The sequence below is a fragment of the Canis lupus genome, chromosome 18 (assembly GCF_003254725.2).
Source record: "Canis lupus dingo isolate Sandy chromosome 18, ASM325472v2, whole genome shotgun sequence".
NCBI classification, from domain to species: Eukaryota; Metazoa; Chordata; class Mammalia; order Carnivora; family Canidae; genus Canis; species Canis lupus.
Genome location: NC_064260.1, coordinates 6,776,813 through 6,803,554, shown reverse-complemented (window position 1 = coordinate 6,803,554; position 26,742 = coordinate 6,776,813). Strand labels below are relative to the sequence as shown.

At 39.7% G+C, this 26,742-nt stretch overlaps 1 protein-coding gene across 5 annotated transcripts in view; it reads left to right on the top strand.

Annotated features, from left to right (window-relative positions):
* HECW1 (HECT, C2 and WW domain containing E3 ubiquitin protein ligase 1) overlaps positions 1–26,742 on the top strand; it is a 448,536-nt gene that overhangs the window by 269,621 nt on the left and 152,173 nt on the right. For all 5 annotated transcript variants that reach the window (XM_049096371.1, XM_025449281.3, XM_049096372.1 and 2 more), the window contains one exon: positions 22,339–22,414. In XM_049096371.1, coding sequence (XP_048952328.1) covers positions 22,339–22,414 — 76 coding nt within the window. The remainder of the gene's footprint in view (positions 1–22,338; positions 22,415–26,742) is intronic.

Genomic DNA, 26,742 nt, shown 5'->3' with positions numbered 1-26,742 from the left:
AACATGGATGGAACGTATTATGCTAAGCAAAGTAAGTCAGTCAGTGAAAGACAATTATCCTATGATCTCACTCATATATAGAATTTAAGAAAGAAAACAGAAAATCATAGGGGAAGAGAGGGAAAAATAAAACAAGACAAAATCAGTAAGAGACTCTTAATCATAGGAAACAAACTGAGAGTCACTGGAGGAGATGTGGGTGGGGTGATGGGGGTAACTGGGTGATGGACATTAAGAAGGACGTGTGATGTAATGAGTACTGGGTGTTATATAAGACTGACAAATCACTGAACTCTACATCTGAAACTAATAATACACTATATAGTAATTAATTAATTTAAATTTCAAAAATGCGAGAAAAAAAATTAAAAATAAAATCAAAATTGGACCAAAATAAGTATATAGTATATCATCCTTTTTAACATTTTAAAAATATATAAATAGTATATGCTCTTTGGAAATACATATAAACAACAACAACAAAAAAAAGTGCCACCAGTAATCCTACCACTTAAGAGCCTTGGGAAAAAAATAAAAATTTAAAAATTTAAAAAATTTAAAAAAGAGCCTTAGGAACTCACAGAAATAAAAAGTATTTGATTATCTCAGCCCTGGAGCCAGTGTTTAGAGAAAGTTTAACAAGCCTCCCAGGGAGGGAGTCCCAGGCAGCACTTGGGTTATGTGGGTTCTCATCTGCCACAGTGCCTTTTACACAGTAAGTGCCCGATAAATGATCATCAGGTTGACAAAAATTGACCTGAAAACTTTCTGGTCTTTAAACCCCAAATGGCCTTTCTATAAAAACTCTCTTTATTACCACTTCATTGGAGGATTAAAAATTTCAAATATAAAGATCGTAATTCCAGATTTACAACTTGTTCCAGTATTCAACTCAGGGGTCACACTATGGGGGGGAGGAGGAAAGAAAAAAAAGAAACACCTTCCTTTAGGGAAAAAGTCCTGAGAAAATGTAGATTCTTACTTCCCAAGGATCTCACAGAGCTGATTGAATAAATTATATCTGAGCTGTACACAGATTGAATGAATGTAGTCTATAAAGCATCCTGGTTGGGCAGAGATATACCAGGGACTTGGAAGGGAGGGGTTCAGTTCTTCCTCACCTCAAGCAGAAAAATAACAGGCCACATGTGGGAGATGCAGAGACATCCTCACCCCCAGGAAGGCCACCCCTCCCCTACACCAATCACATTTTCAAACTTAATTCAGAGTCCCTGGTTGTCATGTGCAGCAAACTGCCATCAACATTTTTGCCATCCTTGATCTACGAGGAAAGTGACGTTCAGGTTGAGTAGCTGGTGATTTGACTCCAATCACCTCATTTCTTTGCTTCAAAACACAGGGCCCAAGGAGCCAAGCTCTCAAAATGTGCTTATTCAACAATTCTTTGTTCACCTCGGGTTCTGGTAGATCAGTAAGCCCCCTGTCTTCCGACTACCCGCACGGGGCCATGAAAGGCCTCGCATTTAGGCCACTGCGCTGACCAAGGAACCAGGACCAGCACTTGCAGGTCAGGCATCTTCCCAGGTGCTGTTTCCTTAGAGCCTCAAAAAATCAGAATCAAATCCTTGCATTTTAATGCACAGAGATAATTACTTTTTCTCCTTTGGAGTTTTTCTATGTTACTTTTGACAAAGGGCAGAAATCCTACAATTAATAAGGCCTTCAGACATGATTGTGTGTGGAGAGGCCCTTCTCTGTGTTCCCACCAAAGAGAGGTCATAATTATCAGGCAGCCCTAGGATCTAAAGTAGATCCAACCTCTGGGTGTTCCTACACCTGTCCCAGGGCTGTGGATGATTCCTCCTTCGGCATTCTTGACTGCAACCCTCTTTTCTGAAAAAAGGCTACTTTGTCTGCATTGCAGAGGAGGTCAGTAGAACCTTAGCATGAATGTTTCGGTGTATGGCTGTGTTTATTGATCCACCCAAATAGATGCATTTCTATATAGTCACTAGCTGGTTGTGGAGAGTTCCTTGAGTTTAACTGGAGCCAATTTAATTTTATTGGCCAAGGATACAGTATGTGTGTGTCACACTTTCAGATTAACAAAAAAAAACATCCTTGCTTAAAGTTGCCAACGTTAACCTAAGATTTTTTTTTAATCTAGCTATTTCATTTTTTTAAAGATTTTATTTATTTATTCATAAGAGACAGACGAGAGAGAGGCAGAGACATAGGCAGAGGGAGAAGCAGGCTCCACACAAGGAGCCCGATGTGGGACTCGATCCCTAGACTCCAGGATCACGCCCTGGGCCGAAGGCAGGCGCCAAACCGCTGAGCCCCCCAGGCATCCCTATCTAGCTATTTTAAATCATTATTCTCTCTTAGACCCTTTTTAGCAATGTCTTTCTAGACCTTTTTTCTCTTCTAGACCCTTTCTTTCTCTTTCTAGACTCTTTAGTTTGTCTTTTCTTAAGGACGTAAAGAGCTAACATAAGGTGATTTTGCTTCATATGCGCACAGTAACTATGGGGTGAGGAAAAAGGGGACTCGGAGGAGGTTTATTCAAGAGCTGGAGAACCTGACTTTTCAAAGAGCTACTTATACTGCATGTGGTTTTTGGGTGCAGTGCTCCCAGATAACCCGCCTTAGGAAGATTCTCCACTGTTCTCTCAGACAGTCCAGATGTGCATGATGAAGTACTTTGAACTAAAAAGAAAATATGGGCAATGTACATTCCAGGTATAGGATGTGGCGGCTAATGTTTGCTTACGGGTGTCCATATGTGTGTGTGTGTGTCTGTGTGTGTGCACACAGGTACATAATTTGTTAGGCTAATAGGAGTAGGAAGTTAAGAGCACACTGAAGACAAACAGAACTGGATTCAAACTCTGGCTCTTTGACCTACTTCACTGTGTGCATCTGAAGCTGGGAATGAGATACCCAACCCCAACAGCTGTACGTGCATTTTTTTCCTGACTCCTTCATACACTTATTTCCCTACTCTTAAAAATCTTAAAAAAAATAATACGGGGGGAGGGGGGCAATGGAATAAAGAAATGGATATTACCATTTCGTTATAATTTTTCTTCTTACTTGGATCATACAAATTAAAAATTGGCCTAATGCTTTTCTCATTAGCCACCAAACATTAAAGAAACTATCCCATTACCCTGTATTTCCTAAACAGTATGTAGGGAGGTCAAAAAACTGAGATGGGTTTATACTCCTGGCCAGCAGGGTTAAGGGCCAGAAGTGGGCGTTACGGGTCCAGGGTGTGGTCCTCTATCGGTCGAAGCTCATGTATCAGCATGAACAAAAGTCAGTGACCACCGTTCTTTACCATCCAAAGTTGTCCTATAACATGGGGGTGAAAGATAATTCTGTTGTGACTCCTGATGATACGATGGCTTCCATATCCTGTAAAAGAGACGCTACGTCCCACACTCTGGCTTCTCAGTTCCTAACACCAATCTACGCCAGCCATGGGCTCCCTTGGTTCTGCTCCACACCTTCAGAGCGCCAGTGACGGCATCGCTTCCAAATCCTCAGTTCCCAGGGTACGTGACTCTTGGGTCATCCTGTCCCCATTTGGCAGCCCTCTTCCCCACCCCGCCTCTCATGTTACTGCTTTCTCCTTGGCTACCAGTGTCAATCTAATATATCGTTTGCCCCTTTTAGCCCTGTGTCCCTGTCACCTGGCAAAACCCAGCCCTTGTTAAACCCAGCTCTTACTCCTTATTGATTCTAGGCTTCAGAAGATCCTTCTACTAGTCTTAGGAGCACAGATCTGAAGGGCTCTGTAGCACTCCCCAGAACCTCTCTACCTTTCCCCCACTTAGAGAAGGCTATGTCACATTTTATTCTTTTTCCTCAAACCTCAGCCCTCCTCCACTTGCCTTCCTTCACTGAGAAGCTGGAGGCGATCAGAACGCAACCAACTTGCCCTCCCTCTACCCGCCTCCTAGCCTGCCTGCCTGAGGGCAATGCCCCCTTCCTGTTACCACTGCCAGGTCAGCCTCCCCACATGTGCAGCATCTCATCCCGTCCTGCCTTCTAAGAAACTGATTTCTCTGATTTCTTAGCTGAAATTAGTACCTGTCTCCTGCATAGTCAATTCTCCCCTCTACTGGAACTTTCCCCAGCCATTATGTGATATAACTGCTCAAAATTGCCTTTTTTCCAAACAGCATTCTTGCATCCCCTTCAAATCCCAGATGGTTTGCCCCTGGATGGTCAACCTACGGCTGCCCCCTTGTTTTCCATTTAATTCTAGCCTCACTGGTTGTCTTTCTGACTCTTGAATACAACAAACTGGTTTGTCTTCAGGGCCTTTTGCACTTCATATCTCTCTACTTGGAACATTTCCCCAGATATTGACATGACATTCATTCATTCATTCTCTCTCTCTCTCTCTCTCTCTCTCTCTCTCTCTCTCTCTCTCTCCATTTAGGACTTTTCTCAATATCATCTCCTCAGAGCAGGCTTCTGTAACTACCCAAAGTAAAATATTTGTTCCCCACACACCTCCAGTCGCTCTCCATTCTCTGTCATGCCTTGTTTTGGTTTGTGTTATAATTTTTCTGTGTTTGCTCCCCTGTTAGAGTGTAACATCTAGGGTTTGGGAGGCACCTGCCTGTGCTATTCAGGGCTGTTTCCTGGCACTGGCTAGAACAATACTTGGCATGTGGGAGGCCCCCCATAAAACATTTGTACCCATTCGGCATGGGTCCATGCCCTGGCTCAATCACTTCACTTGGTGGCCTTGGACAAGTTACTAAACTTCTTTGAGGTTCAATTCCTGAGTCTACAATGATATAGGTAAGTGACAAAAATAGGACCCACTTCAAACAACTGTTGAAAAGTTGTCTGAGGATGAGATGAACTGATGCCTGAGATGCTTTCAGCACTTGTCTGTCCTGTAGTGTGGATATAGTAAGGCACATTTTTGCCTTAACATAAATATATTTTTACATGAGAATATGTCCTAAAAATTTTGAAGCAAGTCGGTGAGGGGGAAATGGTTTGTGCAGAAGCAAAATCATTTTATAGGCATCTTTTCAGGAATATCTTTCATTTGGTGAGGAGTAAATATTGCCATAGTCTCACCAAACACTGAAATGGATGAACCCTGCCATCCCTCTCTGGGTGATCCCTTACATTGCTGCTCTGTTCAGTCAGAGGGAGTGGGTGCCAACAAAGAGCTCTGTGCAGAGGGCAGTCCTTTTCTTTCACTCAGCAGACTTTTGACCCATGTGGAACAGCAGCTGATAATTTACCCAAAGGTTTTCAGTAAATTAATTTAACAACTGTTTTTAAAAAGCAAAATTAAAGCAATTTCTTTTTCCCCTCCAACATCATAGGTTTAGAGGCAAAGACCTAACTCTTGGCACCCTTCCCTCCTTAGCTGCACTTGCTGGTGGTAAAGGACAAAGCCCAGGTCTGCAAGGACAATAGATTTAAGGAATTTCATAATCTATTAGAGCAAGATCCTAAATTCAAAGAGAATGTGAAGACAGGGCTCCTCTCTTTCCCTGAGCACCCTCATTTACCACTTAATGGAGCTAGGGCCCCTCCTCTCCATCTCCTTCCACACCGTCGGGACCCTCGTCATGCTTTGCCTGGACCACTGCAGTGTCCTCGGTCGTGTGCCTTCTGAGTTTATGGTTCTCAGCCTGGACTCACCTAGGGAATTTTAAGGACAGATGCTCATGCCACCCCCCAAGGGTTCACCTCCTTGGGTTTCGAGAGACTTGATGTAGGTACGGAAACCGCCTGTGCTGCAGCCTCCAGGTTATGACCATGGGAGCCTTCAGAGCACAATCTAAGCATTGCACTCCTGTCCAGAGCATCACCAAGCTTCTGCAATGAATATGTCTTCCTTTTTAAAGTAAATTTGATGATTTAAATACAAAGTTATTTACCAAAAAAATAATACCAAACCTTCAGTGGCTCTCTCTTGCTTGTAGGTAAAGGTCAAATTCCTAAACATATACCACAGTAAACATGAAATAAAAATAAGGCATAAATAAATTTAAATGTCCTACACATGACAGCACCAGTCTCCATTTCCTGACCCCTGCAGAGTCTCAGAATCACCATGCTTTCCAGCCCAGGGATGGCAGTGCTTGTGGCTCCTGAACACCAGGCTAGTTTGCATCACTGTGCATGTGCTGCTGCAATTCTCTGCCTGCAGCCTCCTTCCTCCACTTCCTCCCCTGGCTCGTTCCACCTCATTCAAAGATACCCAGTTCAGGAATGTCCAGCCTCAAGAGCAAACCTGGACCATACTTCCAACTGCATCGTATTGAAGCAATCCATCGTCTGTCAAAACATCAGCTCCTTAATGGAAGATGCCAAGTCCCCCGTGGCATTCCAGGGCCTCAGGAGAGAGATTGTGGGTGGTTCTCCCTGTGTGACACACACAGCAGTCCCTTGACCCCATCTCTCCAACTACCATTCTTCTCATCATGTACCTTTGTGGCACCTTTCCCCAACTTCTTTCCCCTGGCTTTCAGAATATACTCTGGCATGGTTTGGCCTTAGCAAAAGTATGATCTATCAGTGCATAAAACACACAAAATGGTTGTGGATGTGGGAGGAACACAGGGTCATGAAAGAATTGTTACTTAAGGGGAGGTTATCATTAAAGGAGACTAGAGAGGTAAGTTTTATACGTTTATATATATGTATATATGCACATGTACATACATATGCATGTTTATAATATGAAACATAAATTATTCTATCTGCTAAATGATGTTTCATACACACATACGTATTTTCAAGAAGTTAAGAAACATAGAATGAATTCATTTTTAGATAGTAGGTTAGTTATATTTCCAAATGGTATAATTAGTGTCTTTTTCTTTACCTTCTAAACACCTTTCCAGGTGTTTTAAATTTAAAGCAGTAGATCCAGTTGTTAATCATGAGCTGTCAATCTCTTGCCCCTACAAAGTGTCATTAAGAGTCTGAAAACAGGGAAAATTGTGTGTGAGAGTGTGTGTGGACACACGCATGCCCTGCCTTGCCCCAAAGAAGATATCAGGCTACTCATAGATTATACAAGCATGTACTTGGAGCCAGTGAAGAGTGGGCTCCTGGGTCTGGTGAGCATGATCATGACAAAGGTGGGTACATGTTTTACAGGGGCTGTGGTGGGGGCACATAGCTATGTGGTCCTTGCTAACAGAGGAACAAGTCCAGTTATACAGTCCATGTTTTACCAGGGGATAAAAACTGGCCACAGTTGTTGCTCAGGAGAAGTACATCTGTTGGTTCTAAGATTGGACAGATACTTCTCACAAGGCATGTGAATGTGCTGAAAATGAGCTCTGGCTCATTTTGGAAATAGAGTGAAGAAGGTTGTATTAGTCTTCTATTGTTGTGTAACAAGCTACCACAAAGCCAGCAGCTTAAAACAGCACATGATGGCTGCATTCTCTGCTCAGTGGACTGTAGATAAATGCAAAATCAAGGCATCAGCCAGGCTGAGTTCTCATCTGGGAGTCCCAGGGGGAAGAGTCTGCTTTCAAGCTCAGTTTTGTTGGAAGAATTCAGTTCCTTGTGGTTGTAGTTCCCATTCCTTGGTGGCTCATCAAGCAGCAATAGTGCATTAAACCCTTCTCACTCTGGAATTCTGACTCCCCCTCTCTCCCTGGCCTCTAACCCAAATTTAAAGGGCTCATAGTTAGATTAGACACACCATATAATCTCCCTCTCTCAAAGTCAACTGTGACATATCCCATCACCTAATCACAGGAGTAGTCCCAGGGATGATACAGGGCTGATGTACTAGGGGCAGGAAGTCTTGGGGTCCCTCTTAAAATTCTGCTTGCCACAAGGCTTAAAAGCCCCCTCCCCCAGTCCTCTCAGTTTTTTTTTTGGGGGGGGGTGAAGATAGAGGAAGAAAGAGAGGAGCAAAGCCAACTCCACCCAGAGTTCCTAACTACCCGTATTATGTAGATTTCGCTCCCAGGGACACACACCTCCTCTGAAGAAGCAGTGCTGTCACATGTCCTTACCCATGAGCTGCCAAGTGCTTGCCGTAAGTTCAGCTTTCTCCCAAAGTAACCAGGGAGATGTTCAAAACTCCCTACATGCTTCCCATATCTTCTGAGGGAAGCTTTTCAGAAGTTTTGCCCACGCCCACCTCCCTCTGCCTGCTGTTGCTCTGTAACACCTAATCCCAGGCCCATGGTCCCTCAGATCAGCTCCAAGATGACGGAGATGTGCTAGTCAGTTGTCTGAGCCAACTGAAGGGTGTAGAAGCTAATACAAGCTTACCGCACAGTTGCTTCTATTTTTTTTTTTTTGTTTCATGAAGGCCGGTGTTATTCACAAAATGATTAAAATAGCAGCAGCTTGACATGAATTTGTTGGAAAACTGAGGATAGAAAAACATGGACAAGATTCCAAGTATATTAAATTAATCCAGATGAGTGTGGCATAGCAAACAATGCATTTGTTGACCTGAAGTGTGAATTTATAAGAGACTGACTGAGCAATAAACCAACCCAGACATATGGAAGGCATGGAGGCAGCTTTCAGACTACCTTGTGGTCACACATCTTTTTCACAGCCAGCCAAACAGGTCTCTCGATTGACCTCTTTATGCTTCACATTCTTTATTATAAAGAATCAAATATTAGATAATCTGCTAACATAATACTTAACAATAAAAGGTCAGAAGCTCAAAAATAAGGAACAGTATAAATAATAACACTGGCCTAATTGGGACCACTTCCTGTGTGCCAGCCCTTGTGCTGAGTGTTTTATATGCACCACCTCATTTATGTCTCGAGGAGAACTCGGAGAGGTAGGTTCTGTTCTGCCTTCCATTTGATAGGGAAAGAGAATCAGAGGAGTTGATTGCCTTGGCCTGGGCCACACAGTGAGGAACTGCTGGCAGAGAAAGGGGTGTATGGACTCAGACTTAGTTGTTATCATCCAATAGTATGTCTGCTTATTATAAGCTCCATAAATTTTTTGGTTAAATACCAAAGCAAGAAACAAACTATGGGAGTGATGTCATCGAGGTAGTGGCATAGGAGATTCCACCTTCTGTCACCCCACAAAGATCCACAGTTCGCTATCCATGAACAGAAACAGCTCTAAGAAAGTTGTGGAGTCCACTTAAGAAATGTCAGCAACACAGTGAACAAAAGTCCCAAGAATAATCACACAAGGAAGACAACTTTGTTTTGGCTGCATTGTCCACTTCCCCAGGCTGACACTGCTCAGCACCAAGAGGGAACCTCCCTAGGTACAGAGAGTTCCCTTCTCTAGGAAAGGAAGAAAAGAGTGAGTGACCTCAGTCTTTCAAGGCACCAACAAAGGTAGCACTTGGATTTCACCACACCCAGACCAGCAAAGCTGAGCTGTATAGAGATAGCTAAGAACAAGGAAGAAAAGTAGGATCAACCATAGCAACATGCAGCAAGAGCAATTGTAGTTCACAGTGACCTGCTTTCTAGACAAACCCAGCAGCTTTCACCACTGTAACAGGAACTAATGACCAGCTCAGCCGTGGCAGGACCCCTCCAGATTTTACCAGCTTTTGCCCCATAAGTATTTGTGTTTGCCAACACAAACTACCAGAGTCCCTCTTAGCTCAATCTCTACTGACTCCCAACAGAGCCTGCAAACCACTCGAGCAGCCAGCCTAGGCCTCTGCAGCTATGCAAGTGTAAGATGCCACCCTCAAGCCACATGGCTGATCTTCATCCCTGTGTATACCAAAAATTGTAATAAGAAACAAAAGTCATCATATAATTACAAAGAGGTCTATTTATCAAGAACATATAGCAACTAGATAGATGATAGATGATAGATGATAGATAGATAGATAGATAGATCTCAACACATTCCTAAACAATCAACAGGCCAAAGAAGAAATCAAAGGGGAAATTTAAAAATATTTTGAGAAAAAGGAAAATGGAAATACGACATTTCAAGACCTACAGTATGCTGCAAAAGCAGGCTTTTCTTTCTAAAGATTTTTATTTATTCATGAGAGACACTCATGGGGAGCCAGATGCAGGACTTGATCCCAGGACCCAGGATCACGCCCTGAGCCAAAGGCAGATGTTCAACCACTGAGCCACCCAGGCATCCATGCAAAAGCAGTTTTAAGAGGGAATTTTATAGTGATGAATATTTACATTAAGAAAAAAGAATGATTGAATAAACAACCTAAATTCATAGTTTAAAGAAAACAGAAAAAAAGAACTAAGCCCAAAGTTAGCAGAAAAAAAGAAATAACAAAAATCCAAGCATGAATAAATGAAGACCCCCCCAAAAAATAGAAAAGACTAATAAAATAAAGAACTAACTTTTTTGAAAGATACAATCAACAGACCTTTAGCCAGACTAAGATCAAAAGAAAGAAGACTGGAATAATAAAATCAGAAATGAAAAGAGAAGACATTCTAACTGATACTACAGAAATACAAAGGATAGTAAGTGATTAATGTGAATATTTATATACCAACAAATTTGATAACCTAGAAGAAATGGAGAAATTCCTAGAGACATACAACCCACCAAACTGAATCATGAAGAAATAAGAATCTGAACAGTTCAATAACAAGCAAGGAGATTGAATCAGTAATCTAAAACCTCCCCTCCAAAAAACCCAGGACCAGATGGTTTCATTGGTTTTTCCTATCAAATATTTAAAGAATTAACACCAGTGCTTTTCAAACTTAAAAAAATGAAGAGAAAGGAATACCTCCAAACTCATTTTACAAGGCCAGTATTACCCTGAAACCAAAGCCAGATAAGGACACTATAAGAAAGAAAACTGCAGAACAATATCTTTCATAAATATAGATGGAAAAATTCTCAACAAAATATTATCAAACAGAATTTAACAGTACCCTAAAAGGATCATACAATATGACCACGTGGGATTTATCCTTGGGATGCAAGAGTGGTTCATATATACAAATCAATCAATAAGTAAAATAAACAACATAATGAAAAATAAACATCATATGATCATGTGAATATATGCATAAAAAACATTTGATAAAATACAACATCCTTTCATGATAAAAAAAAAATACAACAAATTGGGCATAGAAGGAACATAACTCAGTATAATAAAGGCTGTATATTCCAAGCCCAGAGTGAAAGCCCAATGGTGAAAAGTTGAAAGCTTTCTTCTTTACTATCAAGAATAATACAAGGGTTCCCCCTTCTGACCTATCCTGGTCAGCGCGGTATTGGAAGTCCTAGCCAGAGTAATCAGGCAAGAAAATGGAATGAATACATCTTAATTGTAAAGGAAAAAGTAAAATTGTCTTTGTTTGCAAATGATATGACCTTTTTTAAAAAAAATACGGTGTTGTATATAGAAAATCCTGAAGACCACGAGAAATCCTGAAGGCCATGAGAAAACTGTTGAAACTAATCAGCGAATTCAGTAAAGTTGGAGGATACAAAATCAACATATGGAAATTGGTTGTTTCCACATACTATCAGAAAATATCAAAGAAATAAAGAGAAAAATCCCATTTGCAATACTATCAAAAACAATTAAATACTTAGAAATACATTCAACCAAGGAAGTAAAGTCTGTACATTGAAAGGTATTAGGCTTGGATGAAAGGAATTAAAGAAAACACCAAAAAAATAGATATTCTATGTTCATGGAGCAAAGAATTAATACCATTAAATGTTTATAACTACCCAAAGCAACGTATAGATTCAGTGCAATATTTTTCAAAATTCCAATAAACCCTAAAATTTGTATGGAGTCACAAAAGACCCTAGTCAAAGATATCCTGAAAAAGAACAAAGCTAGAGATATTACACTTCGTGATTTTAAACCATACTGCAAAGCTATAGTCATCAGGCCAAGATGGTACTGGAAACATAGAAACATAGACCAATGGAAAAGAAACAAGAGCCCAGACATAAATCCTTATATCTATAGTCAATGAATATTTGACAAGGAAGTCAAGAATACTCAATGTGGAAAGGACTGTGTCTTCAATAAATGGTATTAGGGAAACTGGATAATCACATGTAGAAAAATGAAGTAGACCTTTATCTCATTCCATTCACAAAAATTAACTCAAAATGGATTAAAACCTGAAGTGAAATACCTGAAACCATACAACTCCTCAAAGAAAACAGAAAAATTTCCTTGACGTTGGTCTTGGCAATGATATGCTGGATATGACACCAAAGGCACAAGCAACAAAGCAAAAATTAATAAGTGAGACATCAAACTAAAAACTTGTGCACGGCAAAAGAACCAATCAACAAAATGAAAAGATAACCTACAGAGTGGGAAAAAGTGTTTGCAAATCATGTATCTGATAAGGTGTCAATATGCAAACTATATATAAAGAACTAATAGAACTCAATAGCCAAAAACCAAACAATCCAATTTAAAAATGGGCAGAGGATCTGAATAGACATTTCTCCAAAGAAGACATACAGATAGGCAACAAACACATGAAAAGATGCACAACATCACTCATCAACAGGGAAACATAAATCAAAACCACAGTGAATTATCACCTCACAGCTATTAAAATGGCCATCAAAAAGATAAGAGAAAATGCTGGTGAGGATGTGGAGAAACAGGAATCCTTGTGCACTGTTGGCTGGAATGTAAATTGATGCAGCCACTCTGGAAAGCAGTATAGAGGCTCCTCAAAAATTTTTTAAAAAAGGGGATCCCTGGGTGGCTCAGTGGTTCAGTGCCTGCCTTGGCCCAGGGCGTGATCCTGGGGACCCGGGATCGAGTCCCACATCGGGCTCCCTGCATGGAGCCTGCTTCTCCCTCTGCCTATGTCTCTGCCTCTCTCTCTCTCTCTATGTCTATCATGAATAAATAAATAAAATCTTTTAAAAAATTAAAAAAGAATTTCCATATACTCCAACAATCCCACTTCTGGTATATATCCAAAAATATGAAAACGGGGCCTTGAAGAGATATGTGCACTGCCATGTTCATTGCCACATTATTCAGAGCAGCCAAACTGTGGGAACAACCTAAGTGTTCATCAATGAGTGAACAGGTCAAGAAAATATGATATATGTGTATGTATATATGTGTGTGTATATATATGAGATTATTCAGCCATAAGAAAGAAGGAAATCCTGCCATTTGCAACAACAACATGGAGGGATCTTGAGAGCATTGTGTTAAGTGAGATAAGTCAGACGAGAAAGACAGATACTATATGGTATCACTTGCATGTGGAATCTAAAAGAGCTAAAATCATGGAAACAGAGAGTAGGAGAGTAGTGGTTACCGTGGGTGGAGAGTGGAGGGATGATGGGGAGATTTTGGTCGAAGGGCACAACTTTCATTATAAGATAAATTAAATTCTGAGGATCTGATGTTGAGCATGATGATTATAGTTAATAATACTATATTATTGTGGCCATTGCTGCTAGAAACATCGGGGTGCAGGTGTCCCGGCGTTTCACTGCATCTGTATCTTTGGGGTAAATCCCCAACAGTGCAATTGCTGGGTCATAGGGCAGGTCTATTTTTAACTCTTTGAGGAACCTCCACACAGTTTTCCAGAGTAGCTGCACCAGTTCACATTCCCACCAACAGTGCAGGAGGGTTCCCTTTTCTCCGCATCCTCTCCAACATTTGTGGCTTCCTGCCTTGTTAATTTTCCCCATTCTCACTGGTGTGAGGTGGGATCTCATTGTGGTTTTGATTTGTATTTCCCTGATGGCAAGTGATACAGAGCATTTTCTCATGTGCATGTTGGCCATGTCTATGTCTTCCTCTGTGAGATTTCTCTTCATGTCTTTTGCCCATTTCACGATTGTATTGTTTGTTTCTTTGGTGTTGAGTTTAATAAGTTCTTTATAGAACTTGGAAACTAGCCCTTTATCTGATACGTTATTTGCAAATATCTTCTCCCATTCTGTAGGTTGTCTTGTAGTTTTGTTGACTGTATCCTTTGCTGTGCAAAAGCTTCTTATCTTGATGAAGTCCCAATAGTTCATTTTTGCTTTTGTTTCTTTTGCCTTCGTGATGTATCTTGCAAGAAGTTACTGTGGCCAAGTTCAAAAAGGGTGTTGCCTGTGTTCTCCTCCAGGATTTTGATGGAATCTTGTCTCACATTTAGATCTTTCATCCATTTTGAGTTTATCATTGTATCTGGTGAAAGGGAGTGGTCTAGTTTCATTCTTCTGCATGTGGATGTCCAATTTTCCCAGCACCATTTATTGAAGAGACTGTCTTTCTTCCAATGGATAGTCTTTCCTCCTTTATCGAATATTAGTTGACCATAAAGTTCAGGGTCCACTTCTGGGTTCTCTATTCTGTTCCATTGATCAATAGCCAAACTGTAGAAGGAGCCTTGGTGTCCATCAAAAGATGAATGGATAAAGAAGATGTGGTTTATGTATACAATGGAATATTACTCAGCCATTAGAAATGACAAATACCCACCATTTGCTTCAACGTTGGTGGAACTGGAGGGTATTATGCTGAGTGAAGTAAGTCAGTCGGAGAAGGACAAACATTATATGTTCTCATTCATTTGGGGAATATAAATAATAGCGAAAGGGAATATAAGGGAAGGGAGAAGAAGTGTGTGGGAAATATCAGAAAGGGAGACAGAACATAAAGACTCCTAACTCTGGGAAACGAACTAGGGGTGGTGGAAGGGGAGGAGGGCGGGGGGTGGGGGTGAATGGGTGACGGGCACTGAGGGGGGCACTTGACAGGATGAGCACTGGGTGTTATTCTGTAAGTTGGCAAATTGAACAACAATAAAAAATAAATTTATTATAAAAAAAAAATACTATATTATGAACTTGAAAGTTACTGAGAGTAGATCTTAAATGTTCTCACCACAAAAATGAAATAGAAGTTATAGGACATGATGGAGGTGTTATCTAACACTGTGATTGTAATCATTTTGCAGTATATACGTGTATCAGACCAGCACATTGTACTACTTAAGCTTATAATGTTATGTTATATGTCATGTTATATGTCAATTATATCTCAAAGCTAGGGGAAAAAATAATTTGACAGGGTTTCAACAAGAACAAACAACTGTGGCATATACAATGGATTATTCAGGCATAAAAAGGATTAATATGCTGATGGATGTTGCCACAGGGGCAAACCGTGTGATGGCTAATTTTATGTGTCAACTTGACAGGGACACAGGGTGCCCTGATGTTTGGTCAAACATTATTCTGGGTTTTCCTGTGAGGGTACTTTTGGATGAGCTTAACATTTCTATTGATAGACTGAAGCAGATAGCCCTCCCTGATGTCCATGGGCCTCATTCTATGAACTGAAGACTGGAAGAGAACAAAAATCCTAACCTCCTCCTATCTAACTGCCTTCTAGCTGGGATGTCAGTTTTTCCCTGCCTTTGGTCTCAGACTGAATCATCAGCTCTTCCTGGGTCTCGAGGCTGCTGGCTTTCAGACTGGAACTTCTCCCATCAGCTCTCTTGAGTCTCTAGCTTGCTGACTGCAGATGTTAGATTTGTAAACTTCCATAAATATGTGACCCAATTCCTTATTATATGTATGCGTATACACACACACACATACACACACACACACCCTATTGGTTCTGTTTTTCTGGAAAACCCTGATTCATACGAACTTCAAAAGCATTACACTAAGTGAAAGAATCCAATCACAAAAGACCATATATTGTATGATTCCAGTTATATGAAATATCAAAAACATGTAAGTCCATGGAGATAGCAAACTGGAGGCTTCCTGGGGAGGAGAGGAGGATGAGAAGAAACTGCTTACTGGGCATAAGGTATAAGGTTTTACTTGGAGTCCTTGAAACGTTTAAGAACTAGATAGAAGGGTGGTTGAACAACACTGTGAATATTAAAAGCTACTGAATTGTTCCATTTAAAATGGTCAATTTTGGGGCACCTGGGTGGCTCAGTCATTGAGCATCTGTCTTTGGCTCAGGTGGTGATCCCAGGGGCCCGGGATCGAGTCCTACATTGGGCTTCTTCCTCTGCCTATGTGTCTGCCTCTCTGTGTGTTTCCCTCATGAATAAATAAATAGTCTTTATCCATATGGACATAAATGCATACTCGCATATACACACATACATATACATACACATCAGAGCAAGGATTCAAAAGCTTTCAGGGAGTCAACTGGTACCACATGTTATGGAATCTAAAATGCTATGGCTATTAAGATGCATCATTGATATTCATTCCACCAAGCTGGAAAAAGCTTTCCAATTGTAATTATGAGATGCATCAATGATTAGCCACATCCTGATTTCACAGCATTAACATGGAAAGCAATGAGTGTCTTATAGGATTGGTGAAGGCGGCTCCAGAGAGGAGGCCTGGGAAGATATGGTATTGCTGCTTTTCAGTTTCAGTTGCTTGCTGCTGGATATTCTGAAAAAAGTCTGAAACCCAAATTTTAAATAAATACTTTGATTTTTAAAAATATGTTGGAAACTAATTCTTTAAAAAAACTCAATTGCAGGGCACCTGGGTGGCTCAGTGGTTGAGCATCTGCCTTTGGCTCAGGTCGTGATCCCAGGGTCCTAGGCCTTCCTAGGAGTGGGGATCTTCCTGTGGGGAGTCTGCTTCCCTCTCTGCCTATGTCTCTAGCTCTCTCTCTGTGTCTCATGAATAAATAAAATCTATAAAAATAATAATAAAATAAAATTCAATTGTTGGTTAAAGAAAACATGTCATGGGGCCATATAGCCTGCAGCATCACCTGTGCCCAGTGAGGGCAAGAGTGCCTTTTGCAGGTTGAACCAGGCAACAGTGATCACTTCACAGAGAACAGAGAGTAGAGCGAAGAACCCATCACAGACTGAGGAACCAACTGGCTAGGTGGTTGTTATCCAGGTAAGGAAGTGAGATCTGCAGAGAATTGGATTGTTTGTCCCTAATCGGTACAAGGCTTGAGCAGTGGGCATGGGGCCTGCATGGGCCAAGGTATCACAGAACTTGCTTCTGGTGCTTGGAAGTTAGTTTGAGATAAGAGTTGCAGACAAATCTAAGATGTTTTTCTATTACCATTTGAAAGAAGTAGACACAAGACTGATGCTTTTCCAAGTGTGGTCTCCCCAACAGCATTAGCCTCATCTGAAACTTGGTAGAAATGCAGACTCGTGGGCCTTCCTCAAACCTACTGAATCAGACCTTTTGAGATGAGGCCTGGCAATCTATAGTTTATCAAGCTCTGCAGGTGAGTCTGATGCCTGGGACCTCAGGGACCTCAGCCCCAGAACAAACAGAATGACTCAACTATGTCTTAGAATTTGGGAGAGTTTGTTATACCCCTATTTTCAGAACAGTCTGCACTACACAAGAAACTATGTCTTAAAAAGTAGCTAGAAAATGTACACCTGGGAGGCTCAATGGTTGAGAGTCTGGTTTGGCTTAGGGTGTGATACTGGGGTCCTAGGATCGAGTCCTGTATCAGGCTCCCTGTGAGGAGCCCGCTTCTCCCTCTGCCTCTGTCTCTGCCACTCTCTGTGTGTCTGTCATGAATAAATAATTAAAACCTTTCAAAAAATAGCTAGAAAAACTAAAAATCATCAGGGAACACCCAGGATTTGCTTACTTCCAGCCAGCATTCTCATTGGTGCGGTGCTTCTTACAGTCTCCTCACTTTCTTCATCGAGAGCCAAATGCCTAGCCTGTCACACAGGGCAGCCCTTTGCCCCAAACACATTTGCTCCTGGCTAATATCCTCAATCTTGTATCGCCCAAAGTAGTCAGAGAAAGAAGATCATCCCTAAATAACTAACATGTTTTGTTCAATTCACACAGTGAAAACTAGGAGAAATCCCTCATTTTTCCAACCCTTCTCTTTTTGCCCATAGTGTTTAGCAGTAGAGCCCTGAGATTAGGAAGCCCATGTCTTGCCATCAAGGCAATGAAGTAGGAGCAGTGAAGACTCTGGAAGCTGGCTTGGTGACAGCAACATCAGAAGGCAGAGAGAAACAGAGAGAATAGGAACAGATTGAGAGATGAGCCACCAGCCTGGGTCTGAAGAAATGGCCTCATGGGGTTGACAGACTGTGGCAGGTTCTGCAACTCATTCTATTCAAGTCAGAGGAACCAAAGATTGATTCATCCCAGGTGAATTTTGGGAAGTCAACAAATTGTTCTGAGCTCAGTTTTCATATTTGTGAACTGGTGGTGAGTGAATGATGCGTCATTTGCAAACCGTTAAAAGAGTGTGTCTGGAAGAACTGGCTCTGTGCTTGGCACATAATCAGGTTTCATTGCTGTTACTTGTCTCTTGCCCCCTTCCAAGGGCCTTGTAAGTCTTCCACCACAGGTGTCCCTTTGGCTTGGGCCAATTGCGTGGGATGTGGCTGTTAAAATTTAATGTGTTATTCTTTTATGCCCCTAAAGATGACTTTGCACTTTAGGTTTATGGACCTTTCTGCTGGAGAACTTGAAATGAGTTGCTTAACCACCAAATAATTGTATTATGAGGGTTCAATGGAGCAAATATACTCAAAAGTGCTCTATAAATATTTCTAGTATGTTTCTCTGTTTATTATTTGCATGTTTGGATACTTCAGAGCTTTGGTGGAAGGAATGGAACTTGGGACTTGGATTTGTTTGATATTTTTTGATGTTTTTTAAGGTGACTTGGAAGCGTATCAGATTATTTGCTAGATTTTACTTGGAGGCAAAAGATATTGAACTGTGCAGGAATCACTGATCTCTGATCTAAAACGGAACCTGTAATTCCCTGCTCTCGGCTACTAATATGCCACAGCTTGGACATTTTATTATCTGTAGTGGAGTGTTAGTTTGGCACCTGATTTTTAGTTTAGATGCACGTTATCAATCTATGGAGCCCAACACTTTTCATTTATAGGAAAATCAGAGTTATCTGGGCTAGGTAAATAAACAAAGGTTCAGTGAAGTCATGAATCTCAATTTCTGACATCATTGTTGGTTTAATTGTTCTGTAACTAAACAAACCCTGTCAGCATTTTTAGGGTGAAGAGTCATTCTACAATGATTTGAGAATAATTGTGGATGTACAAATGGAGTTAATGCATCAGAATTGGGCATAATGCGGCCACACCCCTGTTGGAAATGCCGGGTGTGCTACATGGAGCTTTTCCAGCTTTTACTTGAGGAAGAAAAGCCAGGTCTGGGATGTTCAGAGAAACAACTGAGTCGCCTTTGACATGCAAGAGGGTTCTTTGAAAATTCCTTTTTTACCTCAAAATACACACCTATTTTGTATTCAACTCTAAGTCTCTTCATATATGTCTTTAGATTAGTTTTGGCCTAAATTTTGAGTACAGTGGATGCTCCATGACAGGCACCCTAGCCCCTGGGCACACCTGCCTACTGCTGGGAAGGAGAGTGCACCTGTCTGAGAAAACTCAGTGTCCTCAGAGACTGGAAGATGGAGGATGCAGGCCAACATGCTTATGTGACCGTGTGTTTGAGGCACATGTGTTTCCAGCAAACAGCCTCATCTTCATGAGGTGGTACCATGAAAAGAAAAGTAGAGTCTAAAAAACATGGCAGCGTTAAGGTGGACGGGGCCTAGTCCTCACAGCTACACATCTTCGTACCACTGAAGCAGGAGGTCCCCTGCCAGGGCAAAAAGGCCTGATCTCCACTCTATTTTTTACTGAATTGTACTTTGGGAGTATGCAACAGTGGTGTGGATTCATACTTGTAACCCTTCAAGCAGGTGGACATAAAGAGAAAATGAGAATGGGAGTAGGAGAGATACATCAGAATTAACCCCAGAGCCCTTAATTCAATGCCAAGGGCCTTCTCAGTATCCTACGGGATCTTTACACACCACCAACAGATCCGGCTTTGAATCTGTGAAGCCATTTGCCAAGCAGGCTTTGTTGTGGAAACATTTGTGTATGAAACAAACAGTGAAACTACCAGGGCTGCATCTGAGAGGGGATCTCAGGACCCAGCACCAACTGGTTAGAGTAACAGTGAGGCATCAGACCCGAGGAAGAGCACAGGGAAGTAAGAGAACCTGTGGACCTGAGAAGATGAGCAGTCTGGTAATGCGCCTCATCATCACCTGTGTTGGAGGCTGAACTATCCTGCTGAGTCTTCACACTGTCTTCCCAGTCAACAAATGGTAGGGTGTTTGTTACCTCAGACTTGCCCCTGGAACTCACCTCAAGCAAGAAGTCAGGATGCAGAACCTTCCTGAGACAGACAAACCTCTTTACTTCCTGGAAAATGTTTACCCCAGCTGCTATTGCCTGCCTGTTCGTATCATCAACGTGGTGCCAAGATGACTTTGTAAATAATGTTAGCAGAAAGCCATGAGTGAAGTAGACTTCTATGGAGTTTTAGATGTGTGTCTCGCCTTTGAGCTTAGTAGCTTCTGAAAAATACACATTTCTCTTTTTGTCTATATGTCTCTTTTTGAGGCCATAAACATGAAGATCCTTTTTATAAATACCCTGGACAGCAGAGGAATATTTAAATATGAAGAAGCAAAATATGCATGCTTTAAACATGAAGGAACGCACATACTATTCTTTGTTATAATTGCATGTTTAAGCTCATGTTAGCCTATTATGAAATGCATAGTTTAATCCTACACTTTTTGAAATTGGAATCCACATATTTTAGACTTATAATTCTACAAATTTATATTAAAAGTATAGTTTTTGTTGTGTCTTCAAGGAATTTATATTCTGATAAGATAAACTAGATGTTGGTACCTTTAAACTAGAATTAGGAAGACAATTGTCATTGTCCTACTTAGGTCGGTACAGCAATATAAGGGGTGTGGCCAGCCTGCCAAGAGCTCCTAAGGCCTTTGTCTGCACACAGGTCTGACAAAGAAGAAAAATATATGACATTAAGGAATTTTGATTTATGCCTATATGTATAGGCCACTTTAAGAGTCAAGAGAGTGGTCCAGCCTGAGGATGCAGTTTCTGAGCTGTTTGTTGACCTCTGTTGCCCTGTGTCATCCAGGCAATGTGAAGAACAAACATAGGGTAGGAAGGATCAGGCTTTCCAAATTGAAGGAAATAATGCCTTGGAACCAGCTCACATTCCCAATTCACAAATCGCAGGCCATGTCTTCCTCTGATTCTTTATTATCCAATGAGACTCTTAGAGAACAGACCTGTCTCTTACCTCACTTGATGCCGAGATCCATTCCATATGCCCCTGCTAAGCAGCCCAACAGCCCTGAGATGCACCTTACATTTGGGTCTGAAGGCAGGCATACTGAGGAGATTTGCACATAAGCTGCAGCCAAGCATATAGGCACACCAGGGGCACCAGCTTCAATGTGCGGAGGTATTCTTAAAATCTCTTTGTACTCTCCTGGGCCAAAGCTGTAGCCCTAGTGATGCCCAGTCATTACACTCAAGTCTTATAAAGGTAACTTGATGGTAACATCCAATCACAGTCTTATAGCATCAAGGCTACTGAAAGGCAGTAGAAAGAGAAACAAGCCACGCAACCTACAACAAATAGACTGAGCTAGAGGTCATCAAGTTTTCTATTTTTTTCCTTCTGTGGTACAGATTATCTTCTAAAAAGTAGACACTGTATGAATTTGCTTAATACTTTGATTTTTAAAATTATTTTCTGCAAATGCAATGTATCAAACAGTAAATCTGCTTTGAATAAATGTTCAGAATCATTACTGAACAGAACTTTCCTAGAGGAAAATGTAAGCAAGGACTCCAGCTGTTCTGTTTAATACATTAGCAGATAGATATGTATTGAGCAATGAGGGAAAATAAAACATTTTAGCAACCTGGATTTCAAATACCTACTAGACTTACAGATAACCCATGTAACAATTATGTTCTGAAATTTCCCAGGAAAGCAATTAAATAAGAGAGACCTCAGAGTAGTTTCTTAATACTATGCTCAGGCTCTTCCTTAATACATAAGATTTCCTGGAAATCCCTAGATAATAATACAGATCAGAAGAAATGGAGGTACAGCAGTTTAATAGTAATCTTTGCTAAATGGAAACACATTATAATTACAAGAGTAAACATCTATTGACCTATCCTTCTATTGCCTTAGGGTCTGCTTTAATAAATACTTTTTGCAAATTTGAATGTGAAAAGATGTTGTTTACATAAGTAGTTACAATGAGCCTCTAATATTACAGTAATTGTGTTTGTTGATTTCCATTACTCTGAAAAATACCCTTCATCCCCACTATAGCAGATCCTCTATTACTGGGAAAGATGTTAGATTGCTAGAAGCTTGTTTTAATCAATAGTAGCCTAATAAAATCACAACACTGTTGTGTTTGTAAACTGTAGTTGGAAAAATAACTGTGATTAAGCATGTTTGTTTTGCAGTGTGAGTATCTATTTCAATGCTTGTTTCGCTTGTCTCCCATTTTCCTTCTTCTTACAGATTTTTAAAAGCATTGGCTCTGATGAGACTGTCCAAGGGCAAGGAAGTCGGAGGCTGATCAGCTTTTCTCTCTCAGGTATGTTTTGCTCACCTGAAGGCCCTGTGGAGACAATATGAAGGTCAACCGGCAGTCAGGAGACCTACTTCAATTTGACTCTTACCTACATAGAGGTTACTGCACCTCTATATGCCTCAATTGCTCATCTGTAAAAAAAAATTAAAAATATCTGCTCCATTTTCCTTGACCTCATAAAGATATTGAAGTAATAGATGCTAAATTTGAGATGATGAGAAGAAAAGCTGTAATTTTACTTTGCCTCCATCGTCACTAGCATTATCTAGAACTTTATTAAGTGGAGATAGGGGAAAGCCTGGGGAGGGAAGCAGCCAGCAGACTCCTTGTCTAAATGAAATTTCACATGAAGTTCAATTGGTAAAACAGATAAGAATTAAGCTGCTCATAAAAGTACATTTGTGGAAAAGTTAGTGATATCCAAATAAATAAATAATTTAGTTAATAGTATTTAGTTGAGTGATCTAATTTCTTAGCTTTCATAATGGACCATAGTTCTGTAATAAATTAACAATGAGGCAAACTGGATAAAATTATGTGGAAAATCTTTGTACTATCTCTGCAACTCTTCTGTAAATCTAGAATAATTCAAAAATTAAAAGTATATATATATTTAAAAAAGTAAGTTACCCTACCTAAAATGATATACAAAGCTCAGAGCCCTATATACTAAATTCTATCCTAAGCAATGTTTGAGGAGACATGATGGCATGAAGCTCTAGGACTCCAAAGAACACAGTTGGAAAACTTTGCTTGCCTTTGCTTGTTGTCAAACCAATAAATGTTGCAGGCCACGAATGTCAGAGATCTAAGACCACAGACATGAAATACATGAGTGTCCTTGGAAGACAGTCAGTCAACTGGCATTTTCATGTTAAATGAGCCCTGATAAAAAATGTATGCCTAAAGTTCCATTGGTAAGCAATTACAGCAAGATTGCAGGATACAAGATTAATGCAAAAAAGTCAATTGCTTTTCTGTATGCCAGCCATGAACAAATGGATTTTGAAATTAAACACACAATGCCTTTTTATATTAGTACCCCCCAAAATTAAATACTTTGATATAAACCTAACAAAATATGTACAAGGTCTGTATGAGGAAAACTACAAAACTGATGAATAAAATTAAAGAACTAAAGAATGGAAAGATATGCCATGCTGATAGAGTAAAAGACTCAGTATTGTCAAGATTTCGATTTTTTTATAGAATCATTACAATCCCAATTAAAACGCCAGTAAGGCATTTTGTGGATATTGATTAAATGACTCTAAAATTTATAGAGAGAGGGAAAAGACTCAGAATAACCAACATAATATTGAAGGAGCAGATTGAAGCTGGAGAGCTTACCTCCTCAACATCAAGACTTACCACAATCCTGGTAATCAAGACAGTCATATTGGTGAAAGAATAGACAAATAGATCAATGGAACAGAATAGAATATCCAGAAATAGATCCACATAAATTTAGTCAACTGATCATTGACAAAGGAACAATGGCAATACAGTAGAACAGACAGTCTTTTCAACAAATGGTACTAGAACTACTGGATATCTACATGCAAAAAAAAAAAAAATAAGAATCTGTATCCAGAACTTATATCCTTTACAAAAATCAACTCAACCTACTAAAAAACTGTTAGAACTAATAAATTCTGTAAAGTTGCAGGATACAAAATCAAAATACAAAAATCTGCTGTGTTTTTGTACTAATAATGAACTCTCAGGAAGAGAAATTAAGAAAACAATCTCATTTACAATTGTATCAAAAAGACTAAAATACCTAGGAATAAATGGTAACCAAGGAAAGAAATACCTATACACTGAAAACAAGGAAAAAATGATGAAAGAAATTGAAGAAGACACAAATAAATGGGAAGATAGTCCATGCTCATGGATGAGAAGAATTAAGATAAGTAAAATGCCCATACTACTCAGAGCAATCTACACATTCAATGCAATCTCTGTTGATATTCCAATGGCACTTTTCACAGAAATAGAACAAAAAATTCTAATTTGTATGGAACTACAAAAGATCCCAAATAACCAAAGAAATCTGAAGAAAGAAGAACAAAGTTGGAGGAATCATGATTCCTGATTTCAAGCTATATTATAAAAAAAATATATATATATATATAGCAATCAAAATGTAAGATATTGACATAAAAACAAGACACATAGATCAAAGGATTCAAAGGAACAGAATACAGAGTCCAGAAATAAACGTACTCTTTTATGGCCATTTAATTTACAACAAGGAGCCAAGAACATACAATGGGAAAAAGACAGTCTATTCAATAAAAGATGCTGGGAAAACAGAACAGCCACATACAAAAGAATGAAACTAGACCACTATATTACACCATACACACACACACAAAAAAAAAAAAAAACTCAAAATGTATTAAAGACTTGAACATAAGACTTGAAATCACAAAACTTTTAGAAGAAAACATAGGCAGTAAGCTCCTTGACATCAGTATTGGTGGTGATATTTTTTTGGATTTGACACCAAAAAGGCAACAAAAGCAAAAATAAATAAATGGAATTACATCAAACTAAGAAGCTTCTGCACAGCAAACTGTCGACAAAATGAAAAGGAGTAAGAGAAAATAGTTGCAAATTATATCTCTGAAATATCCAAAATATATAAAGGAACTCATGCAACTCAGAAAAAAATCTGACTGAAGAATGTGCAGAAGATCTGAATAGACATCTCACCAAAGACATACAGATGGCCAATAAATACACAAAAGATGCTCAGTATCACTCATCATAAGTGAAGTGCAAATCTAAACCACAATGAGATATCCTCCCACACTGTTAGAATGGCTAGTATCAAAAAGACAAGAGAAAAGAAGTGTTAGTGAGGAGGTAGAGAAAGGGAACCCTCGTGCACTGTTGGTGGGAACATAAATTAGTGCAGCCACTATGGAAAGCAGTATGAGGGTTCCTCAAAAAAATTAAAAATAGAACTACCATAAGATTCAGCAATTCCACTTCTAGGTATTAATCCAAAGAAAATGAAAACACTAACTCAAAAAGATATATGCACCCCCCACATTCATTGAGGCATTATTTACTATCCCCAAAACATAGAAGCAACCTAAATGTCCACTGCTGGATGAATAGATAAAGAAAATGTGGTATATGCATACAATACAATGATACTCAGCTATAAAAAAAAGAGTGAAATCTTGCTGTTGGTGACAACATGGATGGAGGGCATTATGCTAAGTGAAATAAGTCGGACCGAGAAATACAAATACCATATGATCTCACTTATATGTGGAATCTGAAAAAAAATCAAGCTCATGGATACAGAGAACAGATTGGTGGGGGCTGGACAAAATGGGTGACAGGTGTTTAAAAGATATAAACTTCCAGTTGTAAAACAAATGAGTCATGTGGGTGTAATGTAGAGCATGGTGACTAAAGTTAATAATAACTGCATTGTATATTTGAAACTGAAGAGAGTAGATCTTAAAGTTTTCATCAGAAGAAAAGTTATAATGATGTATGGTGATGGCTGTTAACTAGACTTATTTGGTAATTGTTTTTGCATTACATACATATATAATACAAGTATATAAATCATTATGTTGTACATCTGAAACTAATATGATCTTATATGTCAATTATATCTCAATTTTAAAAAATAACTCAGAATGGATCGGACTTCTGTATAACATGCAAAACTGCAAAACTTCTTGAAGGTATCAGGAGAAAACTTACATGACTTTGGATATGGCAATGGTTTTTTAGCTACAACACTGAAGATGCGGTACATGAAAGAAATAATTGATAAAGGATGAACTTTGTTAGAATTAAAACTTCTGAGCTACAAAAACAATGTCAGGAGAATGGGAAGATAAGCTACACTGGGAAAAAAATACTTGCAAAACATTAACCTGTTAAAGGAACATTATCCAATATACAAATAACTCTTAAAATTCAATATGAAAACAAACAAGTCAATTTAAAAAATGGGCCAAAGATCTTGGCAGACATCTCACCAAAAAATATAGAGATGACAAAGAATCATATGAAAAGATGCTCCATATCATATGTCACCAGGGAAATGCAAGTTAAAACAACAATGAAATACCACCACATACCTATTAGAATGGCCAAAATTCAGAAAACCGACAACACCAAATGCTGGCAAGAATGTAGAACAATGAGAACTCTCATTGGTTGCTGGTGGGAATGCAAAATGGTACAACCACTTTCAAAGACAGTTTGGTGATTTGTTATAAAACTAAACATACTCTTACCATAGAATCCAGTGATTGCACTTTGTGGTATTTACCCACATGAGGTAAAAACTT